General features: G+C 40.3%; 1 protein-coding gene across 2 annotated transcripts in view; it reads left to right on the plus strand.

The window, feature by feature from the left end:
- The first annotated feature begins 14,870 nt into the window (after window positions 1-14,870).
- The window catches only part of LOC122540959 (uncharacterized), a 93,977-nt gene continuing 90,425 nt past the window's right edge, over window positions 14,871-18,422 (plus strand). Inside the window, exons 1-2 of one of the 2 annotated variants that reach the window (XM_043677312.2) lie at window positions 14,871-15,060; window positions 15,924-16,937. In XM_043677312.2, coding sequence (XP_043533247.2) covers window positions 16,256-16,937 — 682 coding nt within the window. In that variant the 5' untranslated portion in view covers window positions 14,871-15,060; window positions 15,924-16,255. Of the gene's footprint in view, window positions 15,061-15,486; window positions 15,730-15,923; window positions 16,938-18,422 lie in introns of those variants that run through there. The other variant, XM_043677313.2, reaches the window with a different exon arrangement.

Genomic DNA, 18,422 nt, shown 5'->3' on the forward strand with positions numbered 1-18,422 from the left:
AGACACTTCCGGATCCGGGTCAGGATACCCCCCTCCACCCATCACCATGGTTACCACAACCCTATTACCACCAATTCATCATTTATTTATTCATTACTCCCTAAAAATAACAGCTTTGCTGAGAGGAGGACTGGCTAATGTTCACCTTCATGCAAGACGATACTTACAACAAAAATCCAACTAATTGCCAATCTATGTATACATTTCTATGGTAGTCATGATTTGGAGATGCCAGTGTTGGACTGGGGTGTACGAAGTTAAAAATCACATAACCTGGTGTTGTGTGATTTTTTTTAACTTTATACATTTCTATTCCTTCATCCATATATGATGAAATGCTGTGACTCTTGTAAAAACCTTTGGAGAACTACTTCCTGGTTGTAATCCAGGAGACCAAGTGGCGAAGGATAGAACTGGAACCAATACTTGCAGCATTTATTTATAGATCCCCCGGGTGGGGGAGCACACAACTAGAGGGGATAGGTTTAAGGTGAGACAGGAAAGATTTAAAAGGGATCTTGGGACAACTTTTTCATGCAGAGGGTGGTGTGTGTTTGGAAACAAGCTGCCAGAGGAAGTGATGGAGGCTGGTACAATTACAACATTTAAAAGGCATCTGGATAGGTATATAAATATGTGGGATATAGGTAAAGTAGTGTTACTTCTGCAATCATAATTACTTATGCAAGGTAAATGAACTCACACCAGTGTATAATTGTTTCAACCAAGAGCTGAGTCAACAAGAATGAAAACTATGTGAAGGAAATACATAATTGTTTTTGTATTAGCTAAAATGTGCATACAAGAATGAAATGTGCCTGCAAACAATGGTAGATGTTACAGACAAATAGATAAGGTGTTGTGAGGATGTAGGTTAAGCCAGATATGTTTGTACGAACAGTAGTTATAAGCATCTGTTTTCCACTTCTGCAAAAACAAAAAAAAACAAACCCCAATTAAAAGGTCCTAAAGTTCAATATGGTTGAGGAATGGGAGGAAATGTCACAAGTAAGGGAAACAGATGGCAGTGAAGGAGGATATACCTAACAATAGACCACAGCAGGATGTGGTGAAATGGCCAAGTAAAACTTGTACTTTGTTATGCACAAGGCCGGATAAGGCAAGAGATAAACAATAGTAATGTGCACCGGGTTTGGAGTAGTGAATCCTATATAAGGTATGTACTTGCTAAACTCTGTGTGTCTATTTTAGGCACCACGCTTGCAAGCATATAACATACTGATTGCTTCAGATCTTGTCTCGGACTGAAATTATTGAAGTGAGTGAGCTCCGTTTCTCACAAATAGGAAGGGTTTAGAGAGATACGAGCCAAATGTTGGCAAATGGGACAAGATATCTGGTCCTTAATTAAGGATATCTGGTCAGAATGGATGAGTTCGACTGAAAGGTGTGTTTCCATGCTGTAGAGCTCCATGACTCTAAATACAATTCATCCCAGTGTAAATCATCTTGAATGATATTGGAACACAGTACACTTGGTTCCTTTTTGTGATTTTATTTTGTCTATGTGCTGTCTGTTGCTTCATTCCCAACTGCATTTCTTTTTTGTTTTCCTCCAATGAGGAATATTTTTTCATTTGTGAGCTTTCATTAAATCTAAGTGAAAGTGGTTAAATATTTAACTAGAAAGTTGATAATTCTCACTGAAAACAAAATGACCTCATCACTAATGATAAACAGTTCATGGAAAAATAGATAGTTTTTGTGGTAACTTATAATTTACATTGTTTATCATGCTGTAGTGCTTCAAGGACATAATTTAAGAGCAAAATAAATTTGGTTTACTTTAAAAAAAACAATTCTTATACATGAGCATCACTTTCAATAACACCCAAAGCTCTAAAAAAAAAACAAATATTTTAAAGCCACTTATGGCACAGTGGCACTTTCCGTTCCTCTGAGCTAGAAAGCCTGGGTTTAAATTGCACCTGACCCAGATATGTGTCCTGTCATAGAATCATAGAGATGTACAGCACAAAAACAACTCATTCATGTTGACCAGATATCCTAACATAATCTAGCTCCATTTGCCAGCACTTGGCCCATATCCCTCTAAACCCTTCCTATTCATTTACCCATCCAGATGCCTCTTAAGCGGATTGATTAAAATAAATACTTTAAAACAATTTCAAGTCAAAGTCTTCCCTCTCCTATACCTATCTATTTGTCCATTCTTATTTTGCTTTGTAATATTGACACATCTCACAGATGTGAAATGCAGTTAACTTCCAAATTCATACAGCTCTGGGTTGTTTTTGAGATTTAAATCAGAAAGGCTGAAATATCAAGTCAATATCTTTTACAAATGTATTCACATGTTGCATTATCGTTTGAATTTGACATTATACGAAGTGCAATGTAGATCATTTGTATTTATAAACAGCCAGGTTTTTCAGTTTACCATTTTCACTCATTGATTTATTTATCATTACTGACTAGGTCATTTTGTTTTCAGTGAGAATGATCAACTTTCCGAGTGGGAAGCTAGAGATCAGCATTAGATTCCCTACAGTATGGAAACAGACCCTTTGGCCCAACAAGTCCACACCAACCCTCTGAAGAGTAATCCACCCAGACCCATTCCCCTACGTTTACTCCTTCACCTAACACTACGGGCAATTTAGCATGGCCAATTCACCTAACCTGCACATTTTTGGACTGTGGAAGAAAACCGGGGCACCCAGATGAAACCCATGCAGACACGGGGAGAATGCGCAAACTCCACACAGACAGTCGCCCAAGGTGGGACTTAAACCCGGGTGCCAGGTGCTGTGAGGTAGCAGTGCTAACCACTGAGCCACCATGCCACCGCGCTGCCCCATTCCAGGCAAATAATTGAGGAAATCTATCTTATCCAGTTTATTAATGTGTGCAAACACAGAAAATATATACATTTTATTTATGTCATGATGAATATGTAGATTGTTTCCACTTACACTATAAACAAACCAAACAACAAAGTCTCTGTTGTTTAATTCCCAAAAAATGAAAAAACGTAAAACAAAATGATACTCATGTCATGGCCATAGATCATAACCTCAAATCAACACCAAAATTTTTAATTCTAACATGTTCTTCTTTTTAGAAAGAGGACTGCTATGGCCAAGCAAAGTGATGCAAATGTAAAATCAGTAGCTGTCTAGTGATTGTCACACCTGACAACATCTCAAAATTCAAAGTGATGGATTAAAAGGGAGAAATACACTACAATCTGAAATGTAATCACCTAGGAGTTATCTCAGGCTGTGATTCTATTGGAAGAGAAGAGGAAAAAGAGACTTGGATTATATCTTCCCCTTTCAAGATTACACAAGTACAAGTTCAACCCTAGTGTGTACGTGCAAGTGGAAGAAGATGTGTTAATGAAAGAAGGTGTGTTACTGAGCTCAGGGGCATATGTGTGCCAGTGGACTGAGGTACACATGTGTAGTAGCCAAAGTTCTAACCCTCGTGTGCAGTTGAGGTCACAGTTGAACCATCCACTAGTTAACCTGTATTGCAATTGAGGACATTTCATCACTCTTCGTGCCAGAGGCCAGCCAGCCGGCAAGCCATCCAAAAGAAATAGGGCAAAAGAATTTCACCTAACCTGCCATTCTTCATGGCCAACTCAGAGAAACCATATATCTTTTAACTTTCAACATTTTTGGACTCACTTCTCATTTCTAAGCTATGTGTATGTATGCTGCATTTTATTTCGTATCATTTTTAAACCAATAAACTCATACTTTTGTTAACTGGAGGACATCTGGTTAAATTGGATCCTTTGAAAATGGAAATTCCTTTGGTCTGAGATAAAGGTATAAACAAGGGAAGGGTGGAGATATTTTGTAAGTTATTCTTGTTGTGACCAACCAAGGGGGCAGGTGAACAGAGAATGGAGCTCGATCACCGCCACCTCCCCACCCCCCCCCCCCCCCCCCCCCCCACCCCCCCGCCTCCTCATAAGGGAGCTCTGTTTTGAAGTATACTAAATGAGTCAGACCAGTGAGGCATTTACAAGTTCTACTGATTTTACCTTCTAGGTCCTCACTCCAACACAAAAGGAAGAATGAAGCAGACTGCAGTGCAAAGAAGAGTTTGGATAATCAAAATCTGAGTAAGAGTCTCTCATTTTGCCTTATGTCTAGCCTCTTCTTCTCTTGCTGCTATACTGCACTGAATATATATTTTCAAAAACAATGTATTAAGTCAATACTCCAACATGTTAGGTAAATTATGTCACATTGTCTGTGGGTGTATGTGTGAGAGTAGTGCGAGGACAAGAGTTATTTTAGGCATTCCTGAGTACAAGATGTACATATATTTAATCTACAACACCTGACTGCTTGTTTGCATAATCTTAGAATAAGGCTCTGCTTGCAAAAATATTTGCAAAAACATGTATTTTAATATCTTCAATATAGCCTAAAGGACCTTATTTTATAAGAACACAGATGGCTTAATCCCATATTTTCTCACACTTTTTTTTATACTTCATTTATGGTGCTGGAGAGGAGTATCATTTTTCTTCCTATTTTGTGTAATGCATTAGAAGATGATAAATGCTAATTGACCAAAACATAAATTCAGCTTACAGTCTTGTCATACACATTTACATGGGGCAAGCCCATAAGATTACATTCTAAACTGGCAGCTCATTTCTAAAGAATCAAAGTATTTCTATTTATACACATGATACAGAGGCATAAAAATTACAGTCACCTATTTTCCAAGGCTCATAACTCAAGCTATCAAACTATTCTACAGATCACAGAAGGCAGTAAAATCATGCACTGTATCTAATGGTTAAAGTTACAAGAAAAATAAGATTAATTTCAAACCATGTGTTCCATTGTAGCCTGGCTTCTCCAAGAAGAAATTGCTTGATAAAAATGTACGCATGAAATACTATTGAATTTTTTCTGAAGACGTTAGTTCCCTATTGTTCTTTCTTGCAAGATGTATCATTCTGGTTAATATCAGAAATAGAACTATTTCTAGCCAAGCATTCACTCACTTCTGCTGCCAAATAAAGAAACAGGAAACTCATAATAGGTTTTGGTATTTAAATTGCAAGTTCTAAATGTGAGAGAGCACAAAAGGAAATCATATGTTACAAAAGTAACGATGGAGCTTTTGGATTATTGATAATTCCAGCTCCATGCATTGACAGAATCACGCTGCATTGCCAGTACACAAGCTCATCTTGGCTTCCTGCAATCTTCTACCTTGTAGTTGCCAACAGTGCAGCAGTGGCAGCACTACCAGTGTGCACAGATCTCAATAAAGGATCTGCAAAGATATGGACTTGGAGAATATAAGCCAGGTACCAGGAGAGATGCTCTTAATTATGAAATCAACTACATTTGGCCAGAACCACTAGAAAGAGTTGCAGTCAGAAACTTACAAAGATGAACAAGTACAACAGATGCAAAAGGTCATTAACCTGGGATGGACTGATGGAGAAAGTGAGGACTGCAGATGCTGGATATCAATGTCAAAAAGTGTGGTGCTGGAAAAGCACAACAGGTCAGACAGCATCCGAGGAGCAGGAGGATTGAGGTTTCAGGCATAAGGCCCCCATCACCTTGATTTTCCTGCTCCTCTGATGGTTCCTGACCTGCTGTGCTTTTCCAGCACCAAACTTTTCATCTGGGATGGACTGATGTTTTTAAAGAAACATCTGAGAAGATTTGTTCATTTTTTTTAACAGATATTTTTATTGAAAATTTTTTTTAAAATTTTTTACAAAATTTCAAAAATAATACAAACTAGTATATTCCATTTTGCAGTATAATAACAACACCCAATGTGAAGATTTAAAAAAACTTAACGACTAATCTATCCCACAAACAAACAACCAAAACATAAAATAGGATATCATGCATTACTAACGATAAACAAATAGGTAAGTATATAACTAAATACATACTCAAAATAGTTTTTTATCACCTCATAACAGAACCCATATTTATATGGGATTCCTCCTCCCGGGGGCCCCCGAACCAGCCAGAACCACGACCATGGCTAAACAAAGGCCCTGGACAATATGGCCAAGATATCTGTGTCAGTACAGTTCAAAAAGGGCTGCCATATTCTATAAAATAATTCAGTTTTTTGGTGCACCATATTCGTAAGGAGGTCAGGGGCATATATTCCATGACTATCCTGTGCCAGTTTGAAAGTCCTGGGAGACCTTCAGATACACAATTCATGAGAATATATTTCCTCGCACAAAAGGAAAGGATAGTGAATAATTTCCTCCTGTCTGCATCCAAAGAGGGGAAATTTGGGGAGCCCAAGAGTAGGGACATTGGGTCCAATCCAATCTCCATACCCAAAATCTTTGTCAAGGCATTCACTACTCTGTCCCAATACCTGCGGATCTTATGGCATGTCCACAGACAATGCGTGAGAGTACCAACTTTGATTTTGCATTTAGGACACATCGGAGATGCTCCTGCCTTGAACTTTGAAAGTCGTTCAGGTGCCATGTGAGCCATGTGAAGTATCTTCAATTGCGTAGCCTGAGTTATGTTACAGACAGAGATCTTCCTGGTATTTTCCGAGACACCCTCCCACATTTCTAAGGAGATTTCTATCCCTAATTCTTGATTCCAGGTTATATATAACCATTCCATGTCCTGCGATACCTTACTGCATAGTAGGTGGTAGAGAGTGCTGACCGAGAACAGACCCATCAGCCGAAGCTCTCTCCTTTCCACATCCGATTTATAAGGATTGATTATCATTGTGGTCTTCTTTTGTATAAAATCTCGTATTTGAAAATACAGAAAGAGGTCCCTGCTGGGCAGTCCAAACTTCTGGCGTAGCTGCTCAAACAACATCATGACCACCCCATCCAACAGATCTCCCAAACATGAGATACCTCTGGAGTCCCAGATTTTGAATGTAGCATTGGTCAGCCCTGGCTGGAATCGTAATGTTCCCACTATAGGGGAATGAGGGGAGGTTTTTTGCAGGTTACCCTCAACTTGTCGCATTATCCTCCAGACTTTAGTTGTATTTAATACAATAGGGTTTTTACAATAATCCATAATAACTCTCATCTTGTCCATAAATAGTAAATTGATGAGGGGACATTTTGCTTGGGAGGCCTCAATATCTAACCAGATTGATTATGGGTCACAAGAGACCGAATCAGCTACATAAGATAATAGGGAGCTCAATTGGTACCACCTGAAATCTGGAAAGTCCAGTCCTCCTCTTACTTGTGAAAGCTACAGCTTTTCTGATATGTTAAGGGGTCGTCTATGATTCCAAATAAAGGAGCTGAGCCATTCATAAAGCTTAAGCAACGCCTGCTTCTGCAGCATCAAGGGGAGCATTCTCATAGGGTATAAGAGATGAGGTAAAATATTCATCTTGACTAAGGATATTCTGCCTAACCAAGATATTAGGAGATCTTCCCAGCGTTGAAGGTCCTGTCTTATTTTCTCTAGTAAGTATGTATAATTAGCTTTATATAGCGAACCAAATACCAGAGTAATGAAAATACCTAAATACAGAAAACCTTCTAGTGACCACCGAAAGGGAAAACAGAATCCGTCGGAAAGTTGGATATACTGGCAAGACCTCCCAATGGCATAGCCTCCAATTTCACAAAATTGATTTTTTGTAGCCTGAGAACATACCAAATAAATTGATCACTTGAATTAAGCGGGGCACAGATGTCAAAGGATCCCTTAAGAAAAGGAGGATATCATCCACATAGAGAGTAATTTTGTACTTGTCTGATCCAACCTCCAGCGCCGTTATGTTAGGGTCAGTTCGTATAGCTTCCACCAGCGGTTCAATCACTAGTGTAAATAATAATGGTGAGAGAGGACATCCCTGACAACAGCCCCTGCCGGTGCTAAAGCTATCCGAACTTAAACCATTGGTTATCACCGCTGCTTTGGGATCATTATATAATACTGAAACCCATTTAGCAAAGACCTCTCCAACACCAAACCGTTCCAAAGTGTAAAAAAAAGATATGGCCATTCTACCCAATCGAATGCCTTCTCTGCGTCTGGGGAGACAAATAAGCCCAGTATCGCTCCCTGCTGGCAGGCTTGTACCATATTTAAGACTCTTCTAATGTTACTAGTTGATCTGCAACCCTTTATAAACCCCGTCTGGTCCTCTTAATGCTATCATTTTTGAGAGGATTTTAAAATCCACATTTAACAAGGATATGGGTCTATATGAAGAGCAGTCATCTGGGGCCTTTGCTTTCTTGAGAATGAGGTAAATATTTGCTTCTCTCAGAGAAGGCGGGAGGCAGCCCTGACTGTGTGAATAGTTATATATATTTATAAGTGGCCCGACCAGTTCCCCTATAAATTCTTTATAAACCTCAGCCTGAATCCATCTGGTCCAGGGGCTTTGCCACTCTAAAGCTGCTGCACCTCTTCCTGGACTTCCTGGATTGTCAGGGGGGCATTCAAAAATGACACCTGCTCCGAGGTTAGGCCCGGGAGGACCATCTTCCTCGTTCTATCCTCACAGTCCTGCAACTTATACAATTCAAAGTAATACTTCCTAAAGGCTGCATTGATCTTTTTATGATTGCAAGTCAGGGTACCAGCACTGTCTCTAATAGACGTAATGGCTTGGGGAGCCTTTTTCTTTCTGGCAAGGTATGCTAGATACCTGCCAGGCTTATCACCGTATTCAAATAATCTCTGCTTCGTGAATAACATCTCCCACTTTGCTGTTTGAGTAAGTGCGGTATTCAATGTTGCCCTAAGGGCTGTGATCCATTTAGTAATGGAAGGCCTTTCAATATACGCTGTCTCAGCCGCCTTTAGGCAAGCTTCAAGCAGACCTTGTTGCTCTCCCTTTTGTCTTTTCTGGGTCGCAGAATATGAAATAACCTAGCCTCGCACGTATGCCTTTACAGTCTCCCACATCATCGAGGGGTTACTGGCCATACATGAGTTGATATCCCAGAAGGTTTTAAATTACTGCAAAAAATATTTTATGAACTTGCTATCCTTCAATAAAAAAGGGTCCATACGCCAATGTCAGGGACCTATCCCATCATCACTAGTCTTAACCTCCATATATACTGCGGCATGGTCAAAAATAGTTATGTTACCTATTTTACACGACAATATTGAGTTCAAAAGGGTCGAGGGGACAAAAGAAATGTCGATTCTGGTATGGCACTTGTGTGGATTAGAATAGAAAGTAAAGTCAGTAACCTCAGGATGGAGACACCTCCACAAATCTACCAATCCCAACTCCCTATTCAGATCTGCCAGCTGCCTAGACCTTAAACGTATATCCACAGAGCTCCTAGGTATCCTGTTCGTATCTGAGTCAATGATACAATTAAAATCTCCCCCTATAATTTTATGGCAGACCCCGAGAGCCATCAACTTAGAGAACACTTCTATTACAAATTTAAAATGGTGTACTGGAGGACAATAAAGATTCAAAATCCCATATTCCTCTCCGTGTACTCAGGCTTTAATCAATATATACCGCCCAGACTCATCTTTTATCTGACTTAGCGTTTGGAAGGGAAGATTCTTCCAAATAAGAATGACTACTCCCCTACCTTTTGGGCTGAAAGAGGAGAAGAACACCTGGTCAAAGCCACCCTGATGCAGCTTCAAGTGTTCCTTATTAAGTAGAGGTTTCTCCTGTAAAAGAGGTGCATCAACCCTTTCATTTTTTAAGACATAATAATATTTTTTCCTTTTGATTGGCAAATGGCTTCCCTTGACATTCCAGGTGCACCACCTAAACGAAAGGCTAGCCATGATCATCCAAGCAAGCCCAAGACCCCCCAGGAAGAAGAATCCTACCCAAAAAACATTGAATACTGACCAAAATCAATTCACATATAAAAATACTCTTTAAAACAGTTAAATCAAAACAACTAAAAACTACTCCTAAATAAAAATAAGATAAAGCATATTTGAAGGGAAACTTTCCCCCCTTGCTCACAGGGGGCACTATTACCTTCCAATAATCCCGCCATAACCTCTCCGAGCTAGAGCCCCGCCCTCGGCCCAGGCATCACAAAATAAAGTAAATAAATTCCAGTATCTTATAAAACAGGAGTTAAAAGTTGGCAACCCACCCATCCCCTACCTCCCCCCCCCCACTATCACCTAGATATGCTTAACACAACAACACAAGATAAAAATATTAAAGATTACAAAATTACAAGCCCAGCAAATATTAAGCAACTAAGTAAGAGAATAAAAACCCACTCAGAGACATCCCCCAATAATTAAATAAACCACACGAGCCATAAATAAGAAACCAAAGAATAAGGAACAACCCCCACACCAAGGAAAGATGGATAAAAGAAAGAGGGAGAGAAGAAAGAGAGACAAAGGGAGGGTAAAATAAAGTTGTTGGCCATACAGTTCAAGTCCTGCAGTCTATTTGAGAGCATCCAAGAATTCTTTTACTTTTTCCAGTGATCCAAAGTTATATACAGATCCTCCATGACTGAAGCGCATCATTGCCGGATATCACATGGAATATTGAATATTTAAGTCTCTCAGATGCTTCTTTGCTTCATCAAATGCCGTCCTCTTGCAGATCACAACCGGAGAGAAGTCCTGAAACAACATTATCATGGAGCCCTTGTACATTATGGCATGGGGATCCTTCCCCAAGACTCTGGAGGCCTCCAGCAACAATTTTTTTCCCTGTAGTATTGAAGTCGCTCTAGGACTGGGTCGGAGCGCTGGTCTGACCCGAGCCTGTGTACAGCAACCCGGTGGGCCCACTCCACCCGGCCCAACTCTGACTCCAGTTTCAAAAGCCGTGGGAGCCATTGCTCCAGGAAATCTACAAGCTGACCTTCCTTCTCCCATTTGGGAAGGCCCAGCAACCGAATATTTTTCCGACAACCTTGATTTTCGAGGTCATCAATATGTTCCTCCAGGGTCTGGACTGGTCGCTCCAGAGCCCGGACCTGACCCACGGATGACTCAGCCGCAGTTTCCAAGGCCGCGGACCGTGGCTCCACCCCTCTGACATGCTGCCCGAGTTTCTCAATCTATCGGTCATGCTTCTGCAGCATGACCAAGATCAATTCCCACCTGGACCAGGTCTCTTGATGGATGCGTCAATCTTCTCTCAGAGATTCTGTTGTTGCCGGGGGGGGGGGGGGGGGGGGTCCCTGCCTGTTGCAAGCTACAGAAGCCGTCGCCCTTAGTCATTTTAAAAAGCACCAAGCTGTTAAAGTTTGATGCAAAATGGCCAAGAATGCTGGGCAAAAACTATTTTAAGTAATTTAGCAGTGAAGTGAGGGTGACCACCCCGCTCTGCCTGGGTCTTGGGCAAAGCTCTGCAGACTCGGACCTGCTGGGTCGCCGCCATCGCCCAAATTTGTTCATTTTAACAATACAGAGATGAATTGTATGCCATAACTAGTCAGCCACAAGGGGAAGCAAATCTTACTAGCAAAAGTCAAGATATCATGTCCATGTTACATCAGTGACACACAGTATTGAACACATAATATAAATATCACATGAATCTGTGCACTGGCCAGGGATGAATCAGGATATTCAATGATTCATATATGCATCTGATGCATATCTAACATAACCCAAATAGAAAAGAAAGCTTTTACATCCATACTACGTGTGGATAAAAGTAACAACAATGCTATTCACAGTGCATTGGGTAGATTACACCTTGTGGATTACTTGTGTAGATTTTGTATTGTACAATGACTGAGGAGTGCAACAAGCACATTTGTTCTTAACATGATAAGGACTATTCAGCATCATAGATCAGATAGTATTTCACAACAAATTGCAGTACTCTGGCAAACATTTCAAGACCATTTCAAGACTCTTCAAGTGAAGAATGACCCCACTATCCATATTCAAACAGTCTGACAGAATGTATGGCATGTACTATCAAATCAATTATCCATGAAATGGCAAGGAACAAAGAAATATTTCCACAACGTATTGTTGCATTTTTCTTCAACACCAATGGAGAAGAGATATCCATCGAAAACACAACTTATGTGCAGAAGGCAAGCGAAAATGACCTTGCCCAGCAACCAATTATTTAAACATCCTAAGATACAGGAAATTTTTAATGTGGAGGCAAATTAAACGGATACACAATGGGCAAATAGATGGAGAAATACCAAAAGTGTACTCCAGGCGGAGAGTGCGACTTAGAAATACAAATATGAACATGTAGTTACCAGCAAAGTTTTCTCAAATATGCTACCAGCCCAGATCATACAAAATCATTATTCATCATGGAGCAAAAACAGAAATTGCTGGAGAAACTCAACAGGTATGGCAGCATCTGTGGAGAGAAAGTAAACTTAACATTTCAAGTGCAGTGACCCTTCTTCAAAACACCTGGTCATAATGTTGTTTTGCAAAGGAACAGAAATCAACTTAGACTGATATACGGTAGACCAATCATGCATGATGAGTGAGAAACAGCGTTGAGGGTGGATATTATGTGGTGATATTGGGTGGTAACAAGTAACAGCAACACAACCAAGTTGTCAACCAAATATGACACAGAACATTATAATACCACTCCAGATGGGCATACAATCACTGGATCAGTATGAATTATTAAAACTCGAAAGCATTTCTTTGAAGTTGAATTGTTAGCTTAATTGTTACCAACATCTGCCTATAAACAGTAATGTACATCTGTAGTGTTATGTCTTTTGGTAAGTATGTCAATATGCTTTTAAGAGATGACTCATTATTTCACCACTGCATCGTAGCATGTGAGCTGAAGATGTAAAGGTCTCATTCTCCATATTAATTCAGATCACTTGAAGCCTGATAATTGTCTGAAAGCATACTTCTCTGTTGTAAAATAGTAGCTTAATATTTCCCCAGACAATTAAGTGTCTAAGGAATGTAATGTTTGTACATAGTGGTTGGTTGTAATAAATTTCTGTTGAATTCTTCAATACCACTATATTCACACTCAGCTTTTATGTTATAGGAGGTAACATCTGCCACATCAGGTGAAATATTCTTTCGATGCAAACTCATGCCATCCTTTTTCCTGAGAATATGTGTCTTCGTTCTAAATTCTTCAACCAAGGAAAACAGAGCACAGCATCCTAAGTGTGATCTCACCTTTATGACTATGCTGTGGCCTAAGACATATTGATAAGGGGAAAAATATATTTTCCAGGGGCATTAGTAGATGAGTAAATAAATACATGAAGGAGAGTTGAATAGAGTGAATACAAATTGAGTTAGGTGAAGTAAGAGTGGTTTGAGACTTATGTGGCATAAATACTACATCAGGACAGTGGGGACTGTCATTACATTTCTGAACTATAATTTCCATGTAATATTCTCTTGAGAGAAGAAAGCAATAATGCTCACAATTGTTGTTAACCAAAACGTACAAAACACATCGAGCATTAGTCAGCTGTAGGGCAGGTCTTTTATAAATTGTGTATAATCGATGATTAACTGAATGCAAAAGAGAACATTTGTCACCACAGGAAAGGGCAATGCTGTCAAACCTAGACTCAACCCAATTTGTTCTTTACTGACGGAACATATCTCCTAATGCACCAAAGACACTGATTTACAGCAATTGTTAGAATTATGATTCCTTTCAGAAATAAGGGTTATTGTGATTAATAATAATCCTTGCACCTGTATATCCTACAGAATTGCCATAATCTGAAAGAACAAACCAAAAATATATTGAAATAATTCCTGCTCCCCTTGCCCCACAAAACAAATGCACCCCTATCACTGCCAAAGACAGATGGCAGCAATTTCACTTCTGAACCACAGAGTTTCATGTTCAGTTCCCACTCCAGTGTTTCAGTAAGCATTCAAAGCTGACACGTCTGAGGGAGTGCTGCACTGTCAGAGTTCCATATCATCTTTTGAATGAGATTTTAAACAAAGCCCTGTCTTTACTTTCTTGGCTGGATGTAAAATATCCCACAGCACTGTTTTGAAGAAGATAAGCATAGAGGAGTTATCCCTGGTGCCCTAGTCCATATTTACCTGTCAATCAACATCACAAAAGCAGAATATCTGTTTATTATGACACTGCTATTTTTGAGCATGATTCCCACATGACAGCCAATTCAAGAATCCACATCGAAAGTATTCCATCGGCTGTAAAGCACTTTGGGACATCTGGTGGTCATGAAATGTGCTGTATAAACCCAAGTCTTTCCTTATGTCGGAGATGTTTGAGCTTTAGATTTACGCAATCACCCCATTTAACTGACAAGTCTTTCCATTCAAACAACCGGATGGCCTCACACACACACACGCACATAGTTTGAACTCTCAATCAATTTTCACGTCAATCATTTCCTGAACCGATAATTCTAGTTGGAGGAAGCCTGTGAGATAAGGAAGCAAGTTAGATACTCACATCCAAGGGCTTAACCTGCTGCTAATCAAAGTATTCGTATTTCATATTATCGCCTCCAGCTATTTGTGTTTTTTTAAACCAAAGCCATCTTCCAATTTATGTTTTATTTGGATTCCTAAGCTTTTCACCACAGCATCATAACTAGATGGCTTCCTTTGTTCCCTGTCAAATCTGACTCATTTTGAATAAGGCCATGCTGCATTGGTCACTTTTTTTATTTGTCGAAGGAATTCCTGAAGTTTTCTGTCTGTACCTCCAAAGTTGCGGTATCGGGGCAGGCAAAAGGGCAATATTCGGGCTGGGAGCTCTTCAGTGTTGTCGACTCCTTAGAGCCCAATGTATCAATTCCCAGTGCAGGCCACGCCCCCCGCCCCGACTGTGATTGGCAGCAGCGCTCAGACCCAGCCGGGGTTTCCAATAGCAACAGGGGACGCTTTCGACTGCAGCTCTGCTGACTTCAAGGACAGCTCCCTGTTTCCTTCCCCCTCCCAAATTTAGTGCAACTCCCCTGAAGTTTGTCGGAGAAAAAAACAAGAAGAAGTCAGCGGAATGCAATGGGTGCAAAGTACTTGCTGAGAGCAGTTCTTGTTTTACAGGAAGAAGCGGCGGAAAAAGGATTGGAGAGTGCTGAAAACAAGAACACAAGGTTAGGAGAGCAGGCACAGTAAGGTGAGAGTGAAAAAAATCGCGAAAACCTGAGCAAAGCTGGAGCTATTGGTTATTTAGCACCGGTCAGTGCTTCACACTAGAATTTGTGGAACGGACTGTTTCATACTTGGCTGGAGCATTAACCAGCAAGATATGGACAGCCTCTGGAGAAACTTGATGCTGAAGGAGAGAGCAAATGTTAAAGAAACTCCGGGAAAGATATCGAATTTCATCATGTTTTCATCATAGAAACGCCATTGAGGCCAATTGGTGTAGGTCTGTGAATATTCTGCCCAGGGACTCCTCCCACACTATATCTGGTCCAATCACCATCCTTATTCTCCCTCACAGCCTGATCTAGACTGTTCACTTTTGATATTTGCATTCACTTCTCTAGGTGTGTCAGGTTCCAGGTCTAACTATCCTCTGGGATAGGTTTCTTGTGAATTCCCTGTTGGATTATTAGTGACTGTCTTATGTGTGTGGCCCTTGGTTTTTGAATCACTTTATACGTGGATTGAACCTTCCCGATGTCTACCCTATTGAACCGTTGATCTTTTTCAACTCTCAGGTGAACTTTGTCATTTAATGGAGAAAAAGCCTCAGCATCTTCAGTTTTTCCTCATTGTCGAATAGTTCCAGTTCTGGTCTTTGACAAACATAGCTATCAGAGTTGAAAATGTCTCAATGGTATGGTGTTTCTTTCACTTTCCTCTTTTCAGAGATATTAAAGTATGTGTAAAATTATTTCAGTTGATAATTGAACACTTTACAAGAAGTTGTTTTTATTTTCTGTGGGTACGTTTGAAGATACATTTAACATAATTGAACAATCTTCAGCAATTCTGAATTTCTAAATTTATTGATGTTTTTCTTCTTAATAGAAAATATGTTTCCATTTGAAAGAAATGAAGGGCTGCTTCTCCTTCATTCCCTCCCCAGTCTAAAGAGGATTTTGATGGGCCGGCAGCAGATGAAACTGCAGAAGCTTTGTACAGTTCACATCCCACATTGGAGATGAGGATGCTACTGCCAATGACTTCAGGAAGATTTAACAAACAGTTGACACTTCACAGCACAAAGTCTAGGGTCAGTGTTGGAATGCTGATCCCAAAACCTGGAAAACAATACATTGTGGTGACGCACCATTCAAACCTGAGCAGAAATCCCTTTCAGAAATATCACTGAGCCCTGGTGCACTGCTTAATAGTCCAAAATGAGTGGTACAACTGTCAATCCTGGCCACAACATAAGGAGATCTTCAATGCAGACAGACAGTGGGGTTATTTCAGATTCATCTGACAGCAAAGTTGAGCCATGTTCGAATAATCCAAAGGAGCATAAAAGAAGAAAGAATACAGGTAGACCTGGAGTGGAGGAAACACACAGCGCCAGATCTAGCCAAGGTGGAAATTACTCTGATCAACAGATAACTGAAGGAAACTACACAGAGGGGCAAAGCCCTGTTGGATCGGATGTCACACAGGGTTTATCCACTCCTAGGCTTTTAATAATCTGTGATAAAGTTAAACTTTGTTCCGATGTTACAGAAGTGTCGTGGCCATACGTGATTGTGGTGAATTATGTATATGAGTCCTCCACACTGGACTCTATCCTAGCACAGGTTGCTGAAGCTTTAAATGGAAAGAAAGTCAAATCCATCGCCTTCATTCCTCATAATCAACAAGATGCAGTTCACATCTGTGGTGCTGGAGAAACTCAGACACTTACACCAGCTTCGGTGCATGAACATATGGCACTGCGCAGGTTTTTCAATAACCTAGTGACCAAGCACTTGGATGGAGAGAAATCAAATGCCAGCATGGATTTCCTGGGCTGTACAGCCTTAGTGACGTCAGACTTGGAGGTGGTCAAAAGGGAACTGAAAATGCTGACAGGTAAATTGTAGATATAATAATGTTTAATAATTGCATACTATACAAGTCCTATCCTAGAGGAGGTCTCTGTGGCAGAGTGAAAAATGTTCCTGCCTCGAGGTTCAAGTCCTACTCTGGGCCTCAATGACCACAGAAAGTGCTTTCATTACATGGCCAAGGGGATTGGCTATCAATCTGTTAATCTTGTCAGTCCTCCTGTGGCAGGTAGCAAACCTTCTGATTAGCCATATTTAATTGATGAGTAGTGCCATGCTGGTGATAGGCTTGTGACCTATTTCAAGATCAAAGCAACAGCTACAGAAACAGACGCAAGTATCGCGAGGTACAGGTATAACATGAAACACATATAGAACGATAGAATGACTGCAACACAGAAAGTGGTCATTTGTTTTGTATTCAAGCTGGTCCTCTATGAGAGTGAGTCACACTCAACCCCCAGCACTTTTCCTCAAATCCTGCAAATTTTCCCTCTTCACATACATATCCAATTAGTCATTTACAAATAAGAAGTTATTTTTAATCCTCTTGTAGTTGATCCAGGATTGTCCAAGGATATCTATAATTAACGTAAAGATAAAACATAGCAATATGTTTGATAAAACCCAATTTAAGAGCTTTCCCATGATATATTCCATGTATAAATCCTATCTGGCTTTCCTTTATTTTGCTTTCGCAAATGATATAAGGGATGCAAAGTACTGGGCTAATGGTAAGATTCTTGGTAGTGCAGATGACAGAGAGATCTCGGTGTCCAGGTACACAGATCCTTGAAAGTTGCCACCCAGGTTGACAGGGTTGTTAAGAAAGCATACAATGTTTTAGGTTTTATTAATAGAGGGATTGAGTTCTGGAACCATGAGGTTATGCTACAGCTGTACAAAACTCTAGTGTGGCTGCACTTGGAGTACTGTGTACAGTTCTGGTCACCGCATTATAAGAAGAATGTGGAAGCTTTGGAAAGGGTGCAGAGGCGATTTACTAGGATGTTGCCTGGTATGGAGGGAAGGTCTTACGAGGAAAGGCTGAGGGACTTAAGGCTGTTTTCGTTAGAAAGAAGAAGGTTGAGAGGTGACTTAACAGAGACATATAATCAGAGGGTTAGATAAGGTGGACAGGGAGAGCCTTTTTCCAAGAATGGTGATGGCGAGCACAAGGGGGCATAGCTTTAAATTGAGGGGTGATAGATATAGGACAGATGTCAGAGGTAGTTTCTTTACTCAGAGAATGGTAAGGGTATGGAATGCTTTGCCTGCAACGGTAGTAGATTCGCCAACTTTAAGTACGTTTAAGTTGTATTGGACAAGCATATGGACGTACATGAAATAGTGTAGGTTAAATGGGCTTCAGATTGGTATGACAGGTCGGCGCAACATCGAGGGCCGAAGGGCGTGTACTGCGCTGTAATTTTCTATGAATGGAAAATACATGCCAGCTGTCCCATTGGAATATTTGGAGTTGTGAGGTTTGGATGAGTCGCACAATCTT

Source organism: Chiloscyllium plagiosum, unplaced genomic scaffold (assembly GCF_037043375.1).
Source record: "Chiloscyllium plagiosum isolate Xiang-an unplaced genomic scaffold, Cpla_swu_hap1 HiC_scaffold_39, whole genome shotgun sequence".
Classification (NCBI taxonomy): Eukaryota; Metazoa; Chordata; class Chondrichthyes; order Orectolobiformes; family Hemiscylliidae; genus Chiloscyllium; species Chiloscyllium plagiosum.